This window comes from Palaemon carinicauda, chromosome 16 (genome assembly GCF_036898095.1).
Source record: "Palaemon carinicauda isolate YSFRI2023 chromosome 16, ASM3689809v2, whole genome shotgun sequence".
Taxonomy (NCBI): Eukaryota; Metazoa; Arthropoda; class Malacostraca; order Decapoda; family Palaemonidae; genus Palaemon; species Palaemon carinicauda.
The window spans coordinates 20,413,803-20,432,319 of NC_090740.1; the positions used below are offsets into that span (position 1 = coordinate 20,413,803).

General features: G+C 46.2%; 1 protein-coding gene across 4 annotated transcripts in view; it reads right to left on the minus strand.

Annotated features, from left to right (window-relative positions):
* Nucleotides 1–18,517, minus strand: part of LOC137655686 (long-chain-fatty-acid--CoA ligase ACSBG2-like) — a 131,900-nt gene that overhangs the window by 90,712 nt on the left and 22,671 nt on the right. For all 4 annotated transcript variants that reach the window (XM_068389646.1, XM_068389645.1, XM_068389648.1 and 1 more), the window contains exon 4: nt 15,228–15,403. In XM_068389646.1, coding sequence (XP_068245747.1) covers nt 15,228–15,403 — 176 coding nt within the window. The remainder of the gene's footprint in view (nt 1–15,227; nt 15,404–18,517) is intronic.

Genomic DNA, 18,517 nt, shown 5'->3' on the forward strand with positions numbered 1-18,517 from the left:
TTGCGAAATCAGTCGTATAATGCAAGCTCATTAATACCAGCAAAAAACAGAAAACATATTTTAAGATAAAAATTTCAGTGGCTGGTGAAGAGACTAAACACTAGTTCCTTCAAAACTACATTTTCAATCTCTAACCGCACATAGCCTGGGGACGAGAATAAAAACTAAAAACGTTTTATCCTTTCTCCCCGTACCGAGACGGGACGAGAACAACGTTACCCGCTTGAACGGAACGTTTTCTCTCCTCTCTCTCCCTCCGTCTCTATCTCTCTCTCTCTTTCTCTCTTGATTTCGCACCTAAAAGAAGAGCCCAATTACATTTCGTCAAAAAAACATGTTATTTGACCAAAGGAAAAAACTGAAAGGTTTTTCAATTAAAAAGTTCCTTTAAAATAGAATTTAAAACATTTAAGCTTAGAAAGAATGAACAAAACGTCAGAATCGATTTACTCTTTCTGCAAAGTGAAACCGTGATACACTCTCTCTCTATCGTAACGATAGAGCGCATGTTGAACGTCCTGAACGTCAACAACTGCGTAGCATAAATAAACTAAACGTTAATTCATCTTTGAAAAAGGTACGAAGACTATTCAAAGAAATTCTTTCATAAAATATTTCATTTAAAAAGTTTTAAATCCTTAGCTCTTTAAAAGCTATTTACGATATAAAGGGCTCAACGTTGATTAACTTCGGTTTCCAAGTTAGGACCGCCTACTCTCAGGAAAGGTCGCATATAAACAAAACATTAAAATTTATTTTTTATGTTTATTATAAATGGAAAGTTAATCAAAGAGGAAAATCTATAATTAATTTATAACGTGATAAGATAATTACTAAAAGCCTAAACACACTTCCGTCTAAGGGAAGGGTCGGCCATTTAAAAGTGAAAGAAAGTCCATACTCTCTTTGTCACCAAAATTAAATCTATCCAAAACGAGTTCAAAATTTAAGATGAAGATAAAACACCTGCACTGCGAAAGCTCAAACCAGAATATAGTACTTCACCAAATATGATGGGAAAAACTCCAGGTTTCAACAGCGAGTAAAGTACGTCTTGTCGACACGTCGACAGAGAGAAAATTGAGTCTTTGTTTACATAAGAGCTGGGTATCTGGTCGACAGATGGCGCTGTTGGGCACACCTGCAACCTGTATAGCGATCGCTGGCGAGTTTTTTCCGTAGAGTTTGTCTGTCGAGCAACAGAGTTGCAGCTATATATTCACCGGCTAAGTTAAATATTTAAAATTGAAGAAATATAAAACAATTTTAATATTTTTTTCTTATTTCTATTATCTCTTTCTTTGTCTGTCTAGCTGGTAGATTGCTACACCATCAAGATTAACATGAGATTTGTACCTTCAGGCAGCCCATAAGAGAAGTAAATTTTTCTGAGGTCAACACAGGATATTGGACAGGCAAGGATAATGATGAGATGGACGAAGCAAAGACAAGATAAATAGCAAGGGGAGGGCCTGTCACTTATCCCTTCCATGCTCAGAGATCCATAATGTGTTTTCTTCTTTATAATTGTCTCCTAGATTAGGAGGGGAACCAATTAGGGGCACTACTTGTAATATCTATATTGTAGTTTGTTGAAAATAGAGTGAATATCTCTTATTGAACAAAGACACAATTTTCTGATACAATAAATTGAACTATTTTTAATACGGGAAGTGCAATCAACTCTTCATCTTGAAATAATTTGGTTCAGAATGAAGGCCAAAAAAGTAGTTCTGAAGGAAGAAAAACTTTTTTGAAGGGTTGTATTGGATTCTCTGTTTTATACTTTAACAGGAAAATCCTCGGAGACCATACCGCACTCTAACCATAAAAAGGACACAAACATCTTATGTCCACCTTAAAAGATGGTTCTTATAGTTTATCATGTGCTAAGTTGTTAAATATACAAGTAGAAGGTTCTTAAATACTACAAATTGAACCTTCTAAATACATTATATAACACCATCCCAATCCTGACAAGTAGATTTGATTGATGTGAGACTCTTTAATAATGATCCCAGATGCTGGAGTAGATGAGATTGAAAATTCTTTTTCTAAAAGGACATAAAAAGTTTTAACAATATAAACCTAGCTAGTCCTAATTTTTTATACATTTTTATAATGACACCCTTACAAATAAAGAGGACAATCTAAAGGGTTATGAAAATCCTGGGTTCAAAAATATCATTCAAAGTTCTTACGTGATTATTGAATATGTAAAAACTTATGTTTAGATGAACCACCTTTGAAATGTGTCCTCTAAGTAAATTGATTAGTGCGGGAAACCTTCCCCAGAACCTTGACGGCAGACGACTTCAGCGGATCATTTCCCTTGTGTCCTGAACAAGGCTATTAGGCATTGTGGTTCACAGAAAGCTTGCCTGGCTAACGCTCTGGTGATCATCTATTCTGATGCACTGAAACTGAAACCTAACACCTTAAACCTTTACCCTACTACCACTGGTTCATGGACTTAGTCTACATTATCAAAAGTTACAAACTCTCTAAAAATAGTATCTTGACCTAAGCCAATATCTAAAGTAATTAGAGAAAGAAACTTTTCTAGTCTTGCCGAAATAATTATGAGAACAGCAAATGCAAGCATTGATGAATGTAAATTTTAAGTTTACAAAATCAGAGAAAATGGCTACAGTTACACAGGTTCTGAAAAGTGCTCAAGATTACAAGGCATTAAGCTAATAAAGACCTATTTCGAATCCATCGTTTGTTTCAAAAGTGCTATAATACGCAATTCTTGAACAACTAGTCTGTCACTTAGAAGTAATAAAAGCTTTGCCAGACAACCAATCTGCTTACAGGAAACTATACTCTGTGGAGACAGCCATCTGTTCTCTTGTAAATAATATGCTGGAAATGATGGATGAAAATAAATGTTGTATCTTAATATTACTCGATCTTAGTGCTGCTTTTGATACAGTTATTATTATTATTACTTGCAAAGCTACAACCCTAGTTGGAAAAGCAGGATGCTATAATCCCAGGGGCTCCAACAGGGAAAATGGACAAGTGAGGAAAGGAAAAAAGGAAAAATAAAATATTTCAAGAGGAGTAACAATATTAAAATAAATATCTCCTACATAAACTACTATATATGACAAATTCGTAGATAATTTGTATTTTTCCTAACTATACAAACCTTAACTATTTAATGGGGTATTACTTTCGGCGTAGCTGAAATGACGAGCCATTAAATTTTTAACGAGGGTTAACTACCCACACCGCTAGTTAGTGGGGGGAAGGGAGAGTAGTTGCTACCGCTCCCCCTCACACACCTGTGATTGAGCTCACTTTGCTTGGAGGTAGGACTTCAAGGGGGATAGGGCTGGCGGGCAAGTTTGGTTAAATAGCTAAGGTTTGTATAGTTAGAAAAAATACAAATTATCTACAAATTTGTCATTTGTTCCGTAACTGGAATGCAAACCACGCTATTTAATAGGGGTGACTCACCCATTAGGAAGGGTGGACATCCCAGCCAATCTGGCTTTTTGGCTTTACCCGGGGGCTCCTTATCTGAGTGTGTTAGCACTCAAGGAATAAGGAATCCCTGCGCCTCGCTAAAACCTTGCTACGCAAGGTTCGCTGCCTACGCAAGCTGTGTGTGAAGGTATGTAGAAATGTGACTCATCCTAGAAAGTTATTCTGAAGTTCTTTAGATGGAAAAACTGTGCACTAGGTCTTTCCCAATACCACCTCGCCAGGGTGTGGGGACACAACAGTATTAATCTTAATACTAGGTACACAAGGGAGCATGGTTTACCTGCAGTGGTTTGAGGTCAGCTATACAGAGAACCCAGGATGCTGCTTTCCCCAAAAGAGGGGAGAATGAAAAAAAGAATAAGGGCCAGTCAAACTTTTTCATTCATGAAGACTAAAACCAGGTAACAACACCCTCAACCTTCTGCTACTTGTCCACGAAGGAGCTTGAGGTTTTAAATCAGCTGTTGTGCAGCCACCACAGGACCGATAGAAAACGTATAGAGTTTCCTGTGGGTCACATCTTGCAGGTAGTGGGATGTGAATGTGTTTTGACATTTCCAAACCCCAGCTTGAAGAACCTGCGTCACTGAGTAATTTCTTTTGAAGGCCAGGGACGTAGCTATGCCCCTGAAATCATGTGCTCTGGGGCAACGTGACGGAGGAGGGTCTGGATTCAGTTCAAGGTCAATGACCCTGCGAATCCATACTGAGATGGTGTTCTTGGTGACCCTCCTCTTGGTCTTTCTTGTGCCTCAAACTCCTTACTGGGCATAGTAAGAGATGATCTGGGTCATCTGTTACAGTATGGAGACTAGAAATCTGGAAGGAGTCGAATCGAGGATACGCTACTCCCAGGTTCTGAGTCTTAGCAATAAACTCAGGGACGAAGCTGAACGTTACCTCTCCCCATCCCCTTGAATGGGCGATGTCGTATGAGACCATGAAGTTCACTAACTCGCTTGGCCGAGGCCAAAGCTATCAGGAACACCGTCTTCCAAGTCAGGTGGCGATCTGTTGCCTGGCGTAATGGTTCATAGGGATGTCTCTTAAGAGATCTGAGAACTCGAACCACGTTCCATGGGGGAGAGCTCACTTCTGACTGGGGGCAGGTAAGTTCATAGCTCCGTATGAGTAGAGAAAGTTCTAGCGATGAAGAAATGTCCATTCCTTTCAGTCTGAAGGCAAGGCTGAAGGTTGAGCGATAGCCTTTCACTGCCGAGACTGATAGGCGCATTTCTTCACGCAAATACACGAGGAACTCTCTTATTGCTGGAATAATGGCATCGAGTGGAGAGATACCCCTTCCACGACACCAACCACAGAAGACTTTCTACTTTGCCTGGTAGACTGCTGCTGATGATTTTTGCAGATGTCCAGACATCCTAAGCGCAACTTGTTGCGAAAATCCTCTCTCAGAGAGGAGATGCTGTATAGTCTCCAGGCGTGAAGTCGTAGCGAAGCTACGGCTTTGTGGAAGATGTTGGCATGTAGTTGTTTGAGTAGATTGTGTCGTGGAGGGAGTTCTCTTGGAGGCTCCGTTAGGAGTTGCAGAAGGTCCGGGAACCATTCTGCGTGATGTCATAGCAGAGCTATGAGGGTCATTGAAAGATTGACCGATGTTCTGGTCTTGTTAAGTACCCTCCTCATCAGACAGAACAGGGGAAAGGCGTAAACGTCGATGTTGTCCCACCGTTGTTGGAAAGCATCTTGCCAGAGAGCCTTGTGGTCTGGGACTGGGGAACAGTATAGCGGGAGCCTGAAATTCAGTGCTGTTGCGACGAGGTCCACAGTCTGAGAACCTCACAAAGTCAGGACTTTCTTGGCTACTAGATGATCCAAAGACCATTCGGTACTCACTATCTGAGATGCTCTGCTCAGGTTGTTGGCGAGCACATTCCTTTTGCCCGGAATGAAGCGTGCCGATAATGGTATCGAGTAGATTTCGGCCCATCTCAATATCTCTACTGCTAGATGGGATAGTTGCTGTGAAAAAGCACCTCCTTGTTTGCTGATGAAGGCCACTACTGTGGTGTTGTCGCTCATTACCACCAGAGTGACTTGCCAGGAACTGTTGGAACTGTGGAAGGGCCAGAAAGATGGACTTCATCTCTAGGAGATTTATGTGGAGGTACTTTTCTGACTCTGACCAGAGGCCTGAGTTCGTGTGGTGCAGCACGTGGGCCCACCACCCTTTTTTTGAAGCATCTGAAAACAGCATCAAATCTGCGGGGAGGACAAGAAGGTCCACTCCCTTTTGTAGATTTTCGTCTGTCACCCACCACTGGAGGTCTGTTAGTTCCGCAGGTCCCATGGGGAACTGGATGTCCAGGGAGTCGTGTGCTTGATTCCTCCGGGACTTGAGTCGCCATTGGAGGGATCTCATCCTGAGGCGACCATTGGGAACTAGACGGGCCAGCGATGAAAGGTGACTGAGGAGACGTAGCCACGATTGAGCTGGAAGTTCTTCTCGTCTGAGAAAAGGTCTTGCGACCTTTCTCACCCTTGCTATCCTGTCGTCTGATGGGAAGGTTTTGTGGGGAATGGTGTCCACAATCATGCTTAAGTATACCAGTCTTTGAGTGGGAAGCAAAGAGGACTTCTCGAGATTTACCATGATCCCCAGATCCTGGCAAAGTCTCAGAAGTTTGTCTCGGTGTTGAAGAAGGGTTGACACCGAGTCTGCTAGGATTAGCCAGTCGTCCAGATAGCAGAGAAGACGGATGCCAATCCTGTGTACCTAAGATAATACTAGGGTAAACACTCTGGTGAAGACTTGCGGTGCTGTGGAAAGACCGAAGCACAGCACCTTGAATTGGTATATTCTGTTGTCTAGGCTGAACCTTAAGTACTTCCTTGAAGACGGATGGACTGGGATCTGGTACTGGGATCTGGAAGTACGCGTCCTTTAGGTCCAGTGTGCACCAAAAGTCTTGCGGTCTTACTGCTAGTCTAACCATGTCTGCCATCTCCATGCTGAACGGAGTTTGTTTGACAAAATTGTTCAGAGCTGTTCAAGTCGATGAGAGGTTGATGACTGGTCTCCAGCCTCCAGACGCCTTCTTTACAACAAAGAGTCGACTGAAGAAGCCTGGGGATCCATCGAGGACCTCTTGGAGAGTGCCCTACTTCAACAGGTTCTGGACTTCTGCCCAAAGGGCTTGCCCCCCTTGCCAATCCCATGGCAAGGGAGTTCAATGACACTGGATTCCTGGTCGGGGGAGGTAGAGATGTTATGAACGGGACGCGATATCCTAAACTGATCACGGAGATTGTCCAGGAATTGGCCCAGAGTTGCTTCCACCTGTTTGTGCAACTTTGTAGGCATCCCCCCACTGGTGGCAATGCAGGGGGACTGCCTATCCTAGCGTTTACAGCCTCAGCTGCTTCCTCTAGGATTTTTCCCTCCCCAGGAGGACTTTTTGCCTTTCCTGTCTTTGTCAAGAAAGGGCTTAGACACCGTTGTCTTCACTGCAGTTTTTGTCGTCGTTGTGGTCTTGGTAGGACGGGACTGCTGTGGTGCTGGAGGTTTATAGGGCTTAGATGTTAAAGCCCCATGGAGGAGGCAGTCTTGATGAGACTTCCTCCACCTCTCAGCAGCATGCTCCACATCCTTAGACTCAAACAGATGAGACCCCTCTATGGAGGAATGTCTGAGCCTATTGATCTCGACGCTAGGAACCTTCAGGTGGAACCTCCAGTGTTCCACAGGGTAGTGTTCTTGGCCCATTACTTTTCATACTACATACACATGACATGTGGTTTGGCCTAGAAAACAAGCTTGTTGCATATGCAGATGATGCTACTCTCTTTGCATCAATTACATCCCCTGAATGTAGATCTGCGGTTGGTGAATCCCTTAACAGAGATTTAGCTAAAATTAGTGCATGGTGCAAATTATGGGGTATGAAGTTGAATCCTAATAAAACACAAAGTATGATTGTAAGTAGGTCAAGGACGGTGGCCCCTCAACATCCGGATCTCAGTATTGATAATGTTTCTTTAAATTTGTATGACTCTTTTAAAATTTTAGGTGTGATTCTCGACAGCAAATTTACTTTTGAGAAACACATTAGGTCTGTGTCTTCTTCAATTGCACAAAAAATCGGCTTATTCAGAGTCTTACAAGATTTTCGGTGATCAATCTATTCTGAAGAAGTGTTTTAATTCTTTCATTCTACATTGTTTTGAGTATTGTTCTCCTGTCTGGTGTTCAGCTGCTGATTCTCATCTTAATTTGTTGGACAGAAACTTACGGTCTATTAAATTTCTTATTCCTGATCTAGATATTAATCTTTGGCACTGTCGTTCAATTAGTTCATTATGCATGTTGCATAAGATTTTTCATCCTCTGACCATCCTTTACATTCAGATCTCCCTGGACAATTCTATCCCATTCGTAATACTAAGCAGGCAGTTAATTCTAATAGACAGGCCTTCTCCATCATGAGGCTCAATACTTCACAGTATTCTAGAAGTTTTATTCCAGCTGTTACCAAGTTGTGGAATGATCTTCCTAATCGGGTGGTTGAATCAGTAGAACTTCAAAAGTTCAAAGTTGAAGCAAATGTTTTTATGTTGACCAGGCTGACACGAGTCTTTTTATAGTTTATATATGACATATCTGTTTTTGACGTTGTTAATAGTTTATATAGGACATATCTGTTTTGACGTTGTTACTGTTTTTAGAATGATTTATTATTAATTTATTCTCATCATTTATTTTTTTCCTTATTTCCTTTCCTCACTGGGCTATTTTTCCCTATTGGAGCCCTTGGGCTTATAGCATCTTGCTTTTCCAACAAGAGTTGTAGCTTGGCTAGTAATAATAATAATAATAATAATAATAATAATAATAATAATAATAATAATACTGCATCTCGACGTTTCAAGATGGTATGTGCCCACGAGTTCGAGACTTGGTGGGCAAGAAACTCGATTGTGCGAGTTCCTGAGAGAAGGAAGGTTTCCATAGCTTTCCTGGTAAGTTCCTTGGAGAAATCCTCGGATCATATCAAGATACCTAAGGTCCCTAACCAGACATCAAGCCACGAAGTAGCTTGCATAGCATACTTCGTGGCGCTGGTTAAGGATCTCAACTGCCGAGAACGAAACCTGCCAGTTGGAGTCTCTCTCAAGAGGGACTCTCCTGGTTAGCTCTTCCAGCGAGGGGTGAAGAGGAAGAGCTGAACTGGGCTCCTCCAGGATCTCGAAGTACCTCCTCTGCTGTACGCGAGGAGGTGGGAGGAGCTTGTTCGTGGTACCGGAATGGTTGGAGGAGGACATCTCGGAGAGCTGCTGGGCGTTCTTGTCCCTGGTACTCTTCACCCCTTGAGACCAGGGCAGGGCTGCACTGGTCTTAGAGGGTTTTGGAGTACCAAAGACGCGGTCCTATCTTTGCCCTCTCGAGGGGGGATCTCTGGGTCGGAAAACCTGTTGAGAACCCCCATTAGAGTCAGAAACTGCCAGAATGCATGTTCTGACTCCTGCTGGTCTCCTCCTGTTGTAGGACTTGCAGCGAAGTCTCCTTTTGTCCCCAAAGGCTCTTCTTGGGGAGAGTCACGAACATTCCCTGAGTGGCTGGCTGGCTCCATCCTAGCCCTAGTTGAGTACTTTGGCAAGGTTTTGGAGTCTTTAGATTCCTTCCGGGGAAGGAGGTAAGACTCCAACATCAATGTGTGTGGCATGTCCCTTCTATTCTCAGACTGCGAGGAACTCTCGACGTGGAGAGATTTCCTCCATTGGTGCGATGGGGGAAAGTCTCTCTTCGCGTGGTTCCCAAGGTGACGGGAGATCTTCGTCTGAAAGGGATGATGAGTTAGTCTGAGGAACAGGAGGAACTTGCCTCGATGGTCTGAGTGGAGCCAGTTTCGCCCTAGGGGAAGTGACCGCGTCCGAAACTCCTCTTTTCCTCTTCAAACGGGTAGAGGAAGCCATGGTTCCATGCCCTAGATCAGACAGGACAGGCTTGAAAGCCTGGGTTACGGCTCTGATCAAGGCATTGAACCAGAGCTGCTGGCTGACAAACGCACTGTCAGACAGACCCCCTGAAGGGAAAGGGACCGAAGGTTCCCTGGGAGGAGTTACTGGAATAGGTGGGTTAGTCTTAGAATGTAGCTTAGGGATCCTGAAGCCCTCTACATGTTTCCCTTCTCCCACAATGCGCACCGGTATACACTTGCGGGGGAGGGGAATGAAGCGATGGTGTGCTTGTTGGAGCGCGTGCTTGTTGGAGCGCGTGCTTGTTGGGGCGCGTGCTCGCGCGGGGGACAATATTGGCGCTCCCGCGCGGGGGACAATATTGGCGCTCCCGCGCGGGGGGACAATATTGGCGCTCCCGCGCGGGGGACAATATTGGCGCTCCCGCGCGGGGGGACAATATTGGCGCTCCCGCGCGGGGGACAATATTGGCGCTCCCGCGCGGGGGGACAATATTGGCGCTCCCGCGCGGGGGACAATATTGGCGCTCCCGCGCGGGGGGACAATATTGGCGCTCCCGCGCGGGGGGACAATATTGGCGCTCCCGCGCGGGGGGACAATATTGGCGCTCCCGCGCGGGGGGGACAATATTGGCGCTCCCGCGCGGGGGGACAATATTGGCGCTCCCGCGCGGGGGACAATATTGGCGCTCCCGCGCGGGGGGACAATATTGGCGCTCCCGCGCGGGGGACAATATTGGCGCTCCCGCGCGGGGGGACAATATTGGCGCTCCCGCGCGGGGGACAATATTGGCGCTCCCGCGCGGGGGGACAATATTGGCGCTCCCGCGCGGGGGACAATATTGGCGCTCCCGCGCGGGGGGACAATATTGGCGCTCCCGCGCGGGGGACAATATTGGCGCTCCCGCGCGGGGGGACAATATTGGCGCTCCCGCGCGGGGGACAATATTGGCGCTCCCGCGCGGGGGGACAATATTGGCGCTCCCGCGCGGGGGACAATATTGGCGCTCCCGCGCGGGGGGACAATATTGGCGCTCCCGCGCGGGGGACAATATTGGCGCTCCCGCGCGGGGGGACAATATTGGCGCTCCCGCGCGGGGGGACAATATTGGCGCTCCCGCGCGGGGGGACAATATTGGCGCTCCCGCGCGGGGGGGACAATATTGGCGCTCCCGCGCGGGGGGGACAATATTGGCGCTCCCGCGCGGGGGGACAATATTGGCGCTCCCGCGCGGGGGGACAATATTGGCGCTCCCGCGCGGGGGGACAATATTGGCGCTCCCGCGCGGGGGACAATATTGGCGCTCCCGCGCGGGGGGACAATATTGGCGCTCCCGCGCGGGGGACAATATTGGCGCTCCCGCGCGGGGGGACAATATTGGCGCTCCCGCGCGGGGGACAATATTGGCGCTCCCGCGCGGGGGGACAATATTGGCGCTCCCGCGCGGGGGACAATATTGGCGCTCCCGCGCGGGGGGACAATATTGGCGCTCCCGCGCGGGGGACAATATTGGCGCTCCCGCGCGGGGGGACAATATTGGCGCTCCCGCGCGGGGGACAATATTGGCGCTCCCGCGCGGGGGGACAATATTGGCGCTCCCGCGCGGGGGACAATATTGGCGCTCCCGCGCGGGGGACAATATTGGCGCTCCCGCGCGGGGGACAATATTGGCGCTCCCGCGCGGGGGAGAATATTGGCGCTCCCACGCGGGGGAGAATATTGGCGCTCCCGCGCGGGAGAATGTTGCCGCACGTCCATAGGACAGAGAGCGCACGCAGGAGAATCATGATGAGCGCGCGGGAGTGTTGGCGCGCATCTGTAGGAGAGAGAGTGAGCACGCGGGAGTGTGTTGGCGCGCGTCTGTGGGAGAAAGAGTGGGCGCGCGGGAGTGTGTTGCTGCGCGTCTGTAGGCGAGAGAGTGGGCGCGCAGGAGAACATTTGCGCGCGCATCATGATATAGCGCAGGCGCGCATCTGTAGGAGAGAGAGGGCGCGCGTCTGTAGGAGAGAGAGGGCGCGCGTCTGTAGGAGAGAGAGGGCGCGCGTCTGTAGGAGAGAGAGGGCGCGCGTCTGTAGGAGAGAGAGGGCGCGCGTCTGTAGTAGAGAGTGGGCGCGCGTCTGTAGTAGAGAGTGGGCGCGCGCGTGCATCTCTGTGTACGCGCAAGAAAAGATGGTGCGCAAGTGAGAGCACATGGTCTGGTGAGCGCTGGCGCACAGGTAAAAGTTGGCGCACAGGTGAGGGCAAAAAGGTTAATGCCTCACCTCCAAACTTGCGCGCAGGAGAGTGATGGCGCGCAGGTTTTGGCTGGCGCATTGGTTGGCGCGCAAGATAGCGCACAGGAGAGCACGGGAGCGTAGGTGATGTGGGGCGCACATGTTGGCACGCAGGAGAGCGCTGGTGCGCGGGAGGGGGCTGTTGCGCGGGAGAGCGCTGGCGCGCGGGAGAGGGCTGTTGCGCAGGAGAGCGCTGGCGCGCGGGAGAGGGCTGTTGCGCAGGAGAGCGCTGGCGCGCGGGAGAGGGCTGTTGCGCAGGAGAACGTTGGCGCGCAGGTAACTGGCACGTAGGAGAAATTTGGCGTGCAGGTTGGCACTGGCGCATAGGTGCAGGAGATTGTTGGCGCGCAGGAGAGCGCAAGTGCGCTGTGGTGTGCTAGCGCGTAGGCGACCCTGATTGTGTTTGCGCGCAGGGTGCACAGGTGATCGTGGGCGCATGTGGGAATGGCGCACAGAAGAGCGCTGAAGATCATAATGGCGCTAAGCGCATGTGGGCACGCAAGCGCGTGAGGTTGCTGCCCTTTGTATAGGCGAGCAAGATGGGTGGTGCGCCGAAGCGTTGGTGAATGACGTGCTGCTGGTGAGCGCTGGTCAGGACGAGAGTGATGGCTCGCAATAGCGCACTTTGGAGGAGCTTTATTAGGCTCATACAGGAACGGCGATGGAAGGTCGGCAGGTCTGTTGGATGGATGATCGACGTGTCCTTTGAAAGTACGACCATCCACCGAAGGAGATCGCGAACGATCTGCAGAGAGGTCCAAGACCGAAGTCACAAGACTGGTTGCAGGTGCAGTGATGGACAATTGGTCTAGAGGCTCCTCTACGGGGGACTGCTTTGAAGACGTTGAACCAAAGAGGCGCCTCCTCACCGCAGGTGAAGGAAGGTCTCTAAGGCGAAGAGGAAGGTAAGCCTTCCGACATATGCGCCCTCTGGGGGCCGTTGGATCAGCATGCTGACCGTCAGAAGTCCTCCGAAGAGGAGTCTCTGTAAGTGAACTCCCCCGAGGGAGAGAAACACTAGCAGGAGAGACCGATTAAGAACTTAGTTTCCCCCTCGGAGGATGGTCAGGAACGGGGTAAACTAAGTCGGCAGCTACAATAGAGTTTGGAGTGGCAGAGGAGATGGGTGATGTCGCATGAGACCTCTGACACAACAACGTCGACAAGTGTCAAGGGATCTACCTCTAACGGTGATGACGATTGCTTGACAGAAGCACCCCTGCTGATGAACTCGAGCAATGCCTCCTTGGAAGGCGAACCTGTGAGCCCCAAGGAGGACCAAATCTGAAACACGGAGGTTAGTGACAAGGCCTCCCCCGGGGGGAGAGGTGGTGCTGCTTCGCTAGGGGAAGCAACCTCATCTCTCAAGACCAGGGGTTGGTCAGAAATAAATTGGTCTACGCTACTACTCGACGGTCTCTCGAAAGAGACCGACTGAGTAGGAGCTTCGGAGGAGGTTTGGGGGAGAAATATCCCGCTTGGACCTCTTCTTCCGCCGTCGCAAAAACCTCTCCCACTAAGAGGAAGACTACTCCCTACACTCATTACACTTGTTGACACTATCACACCATTGACCTCTGCAAGAAGGACAAAGGGCGTGAGGATCAGTCTCGACCGCAGTCATAAATGTTCCACAGGGGCGGTCAGAGAGTCCAGGGCAGGTGCACATGGTCGCAGAAGTCAACTTCACACACACAGTCTAAGAAAAAAGAAAAAGCAAAAAGCATTAATGGCTGCCAATAGTCGGCGAGGATGAAGAACAGCAATGTCCATTCACCATACGAGCCGAAAGCAAAGTGAGCTCAATCACAGGTGTGTGAGGGGGAGCGGTAGCAAGCTACCCTCCCTAACCCCCGCTAACTATCGGTGTGGGTAGTTAGCCCTTGTTAAAAATTAATGGCTCGTCATTTCAGCTACGCCGAAAGTAATACTGTACCCCTATTAAATAGCGTGGTTTTTATTCCAGTTACGGAACAAATAAACTTTAACAAAACAAGAGAAAGAGAAATTAGATATAATAATATGCCAGAGTGAACTGCTACTAAATGATCTACGGTCCATCAGCGTTGAAGATCAAGCTTTTGAATACCTGAAAGACTACTTGGTTGGCAGAAATTACGGTGTGCAAATTGGAAACTCATTAATCATATGAATATTTTAACAGAGGGGTACCTCAGGGGAGTGTACTTGGTCCAATCAAATTCTGCATCTATACTATTGGTTTACTGAAAATACTACAAAGGCATGGTGTGAAGTTCAAACTATTTGTGGATGATACACAATTTTGCTTCTCCATAAATGATACAGACGACAATACAAACTTTAAACCAAATCCTTGATGGTATTAGAAAATGGATGACAATTAAACTACTAAAATTAAATGAGAACAAAACTGAGTTTATGGTGGCGGGAAAGAGAAACAGCGTGAAAAGCTTGGGTGATATTCAAATAAAAGTTTGTGACCTAAGCTTATTTCGTGACTGCAACTTGTCTCTTAATGCCCAAATAAATAATGTAGTAAAAATTGCTGGTTATCATCTAAGAAATAATGCTTTTATAAAAAAGTACCTTGAATATTCTGTAAAGAAACTTGTGATAAACTGTGTAATTACCAGAATTGACTGCTGTAACTCCACCTACTATAATAATATAACAAAAGTACAACTTAAGAAATTGCAAAACATAATAAACAGAGGTGCAAAACTGATAAAAGGTGTCCCACCTACGGAAAGGATCACTCCTATACTAATAGATCTACATTGGCTGCCGATTAAAGCGAGAATGGAGTTTAAAATATGTATAATAACCAATCAAGTTATCAGAACCAGTCATCCAAAATATCTAGGAGAATTGCTGCATATTGTGCAGCCAACAAATAGTCCCAACACAAAAATAGTTACAGATGGTTTCAAACTATTGGAACCTAAATACATGTCTACTGTAGGCTCTAGAGCCTTTCAATATGCAGTCCCGAAACAACTGTATACAATAAGCTCCCACGAGACATCCGAATAATTGAAGATATTAAGATTTCAAGAGGAAACTGAAGACTTTCTTGTTCAGCGAGTGCTTCAATAGTGACGATCTAACAGTAAGCGGGCAATACGCGTTGTGAAATGTTAAATGCTCCCGAATAAACATCATAAAAAAGGACCGTAGAGGTCCTGTAGAGAGTAGGGTTTCCATGGTGTACAGGACCAGATAAGCTGCCCTTAAAGTAAAGTAAGTAACCTACCTTATGTAACAGGTAACTAAAACCAGGCAGTCATTGACACCTCATTAAAAGTTTTAATGACAGTATTCCAAATTGTTTATCATATTCCTAGTTAAAAGATAAAAGTTTGTATTTGTACAGGAACAAAAGTTGGTTAAAGTACAGTATAGCTATAAAGATTAATTTGAATCACAAACTATGAAGATTAAGAATATAATACTGTACAGTACAATAAATGCAAGATACTACCTTTGAAACAGTTACAGCCATGTTGTTATAATATTAAAGTGCAATTTAGTACTTACTTCCATTTTCCATCCTTTTTAGCTGCTAAAGCAAGAGCTTTAGGATTTTTAGAAGCCCGCTTGTGCAACAACGTATACACTGATATGGGTGGGGCTGTTTTAATTTCCTCCTCACTAATTTGCAATTTTACAGCCCCATCAGGATGCCATGTCTTTAATGAGGTTGTAGGAAGAATCTGAAACATAAAAGAATGAAAATTACTTTAAAACCCAAGAAAATGATAAGACAATACTGCAATGCACTTCAATTTTTAGGGGAATACATATAACAAGGAATTAAACTACAGTGCTACTAATCATCACCAATGAAATATATTCTCCGCTGCAAAAATACTGTACATGTATGAATGAAAAAAAAATATTCACAGCATTGTACCTAACCTTAGTTATAGCTCCAAAAATGGAAATTTGATTATAAAATTTGTTACAGTACTATATTTCTATACTCACCATACAGTACATTCATACTGCTTGGTCCTTCAAAGCTCACTCAACACTGACATTACTCAAAAAACTGAAAATTTCCCATTTTCATTGCTTCAAGAGGCCATGCCTCTTGCCTAATGAGACAGCATCTGATGATAAATGGCAACCTAATTCAGTCTCAAAGTCACAACTACAGTAATATCCTATACTCTTAATATCATTAAACATTGGAGAGGAGGGTGGACAGTTCCTATTACACAAATTACGGACACAAATATGACAACACCTTCTGGAACGTAAAAACGGAAGAAAGTGATGGATCATGCCATGAACAGTCCCATCGCTTGTCTGGAGCTAATACCTGGCACCATCAAACGCCCAAGAAAGGGACAATAATGTGTATTCTTTCCCTTGCAATCAGCTTGGCCTGGTGCTCAGAACTCAAAAGAATAACCTGGTGTGTGGAGAAGAAACGTTTCTTCCTCTTAACTAGTTCAACACTGTTACGTTTAAGTGTTAGACCATACAGTAAGAAAGAGAAGCAACGTAAGCGTCTACATAATTTCTTATTCCTAACCAAGCAAAGCAGTTTTTATACATTGGGAGGGGTTTAATGCAAGGTATTGTCCTATTTCAAATATCTTTTTTGTGCATAGGTGATAAGAGTGCTTATGAATCAGGGTCTGAATACGTACCTGCCAGATAGCTCGGATGAGGATTACTTATATTACTTTCATATTATTTTCTCTATTATAATCATATTATCATCATTATTATTGACTGCAAGAGAATGTCGATATACTGGTGATCAAAGGGGGTTCTCAAGCTGTATGTTGGTATAGGTTGCAGTGCTAAAGAGCAGTAGTAAAGGGCTTAAGATGACAAATTTGGAAGTAATTTGTATTCTCCTATATATACAAACCTGTAGCTACTTATAGGGGTATTACTTTCGGCAAAGCTGAAAGGACAAGCCATCAAAATTTAGCAAGGATTAACTACCCATCCCGCTAGTTAGCGGGGTAAGGGGGTTTAGCTAACTACCCCCCTCACTCACACATCTAAGACTGTGCTTCACTTTATTTGGAGGTAGGAATTCGAAGGGGGACAGGATTGGCGGGTAAGTTTGTATAAATAGCTACAGGTTGGTATCATTAGGAAAAATACAAATTGCTTCCAAATTAGTCATTTGTTCCGTAACTGGAATACAAACCAAAGCTACCTATATGGGTTGACTCACCCCTTCGGGGGCAGATGTCCCGGCCAATCTAGCTTTTGGCTTTACCCGGGGTTTCCTTGTATGTAGGATAGTACAAAAATAAGGAAACCCTAACACCTCGGTAAACCTTGCTAAGCATGGTCTGCGACCTACGCAAGCTGTGCGTTGAAATACTAGCAATGTGACTGTCAAGGTATAAGTTATTATGAGTCCGCAGGAAATAACCGAGTTGCCCACAACATTCCCAATACCACTTCGCTAGGGTATGGGGACGTAACAGTATTGACACAATACAAGGTTACATAAGGGAGCAATGGTTTAACTGCAGTTGTTGAGGTCAACTTGTGCAGAGGACCCAGGATGCCAATTTCCCCAAGAGAGGGGAGGATGAAGAAAAGAGCCAGTCACTCCTTTTCATTCAGACTAAAACCAGGTAGCCAGTGCCCTCGACCTTCTGCTATTTGTCCATTAAGGCGCTTGAGGTTCTAAATCAGCTGTTATGCACCCACCACAAGACTGATAGAGAACGTATCGAGTCTCCTGTGGGTCACGTCTTGCAAGTAATGGGCAATGAGTATAGTTTTGACACTTTCACACGCACGCTTGTAGAACCTGCGCCACAGAGTAGTTTCCTCCGAAGGCCAGAGACATAGCTATGCCCCTGACACCGTGCAATCTGTGTCAACGTGTTGGAGGAGGATCTATATTCAGTGCATGGTCAATGACCCTGCGAATCCAAGCTGAGATGGTGTTCTTCGTGATCCTCCTCTTATTTCTCCCAGTGCTGACGAAAAGAGCGAAGGCACCAAGGGACGAGCTGCTGCTGTTCTCTTGAGGTAGTAAATCAAACTCCTCATTGGACATAATAACATATGATCTGGATCATGAGATACAGAGCGGAGACTCATTATCCGGAAAGAATTTAACCTAGGATCCGCTAATCCCAGATTCTGAGTCTTGGCGACAAACTCAGTAACAAAGCTGAAGCTTACCTCTCCCCATCCCCTTGAATGGGCGATGTCGTATAAGAGACCACGAAGTTCGCTGACTCGTTTAGCCGAAACCAAAGCGAGTAGGAACACAGTCTTCCACATAAGGTGACGATCTGTTGCCAGGCATAACGGTTCGTAGGGAGGCCATTTTAGAGACCAAAGAACTCAAACCACATTCCAAGGAGGAGCTCTTACTTCAGCCTGAGGACAGGTAAGTTCGTAACTCCGTATGAGGAGGAAAAGCTCTAGCAATGAAGAAATGTCCACTCCTTTCAGTTTAAAAGTGAGACTCGAGGCTGAGCGATGATAACCTTTTACTGCTGAAACTGAAAGGTCCATTTTCTCCCGCAAATACATGAGGAACTCCGCTATTGCTGGAATAGTGGCATCGAGTGGAGAGATACCCCTTCCACGACACCAACCACAGAGGACTTTCCACTTTGCCTGGTAGACTGATGCTGACGATCTTCGCAGAATTCCAGACATCTTCTTCGCAACTTGTTGCAAAAATCTTCTCTGAGTGAGAAGATGCTGGATAGTCTTCAGGCGTGAAGACGTAGCGAAGCTACTCTCTTTTGGAAAATGTTGGCATGTGGCTGTCTGAGTAGATCCCGTCACGGAGGAAGTTCTCTCAGAAGTTCTGACAGGAGCTACAA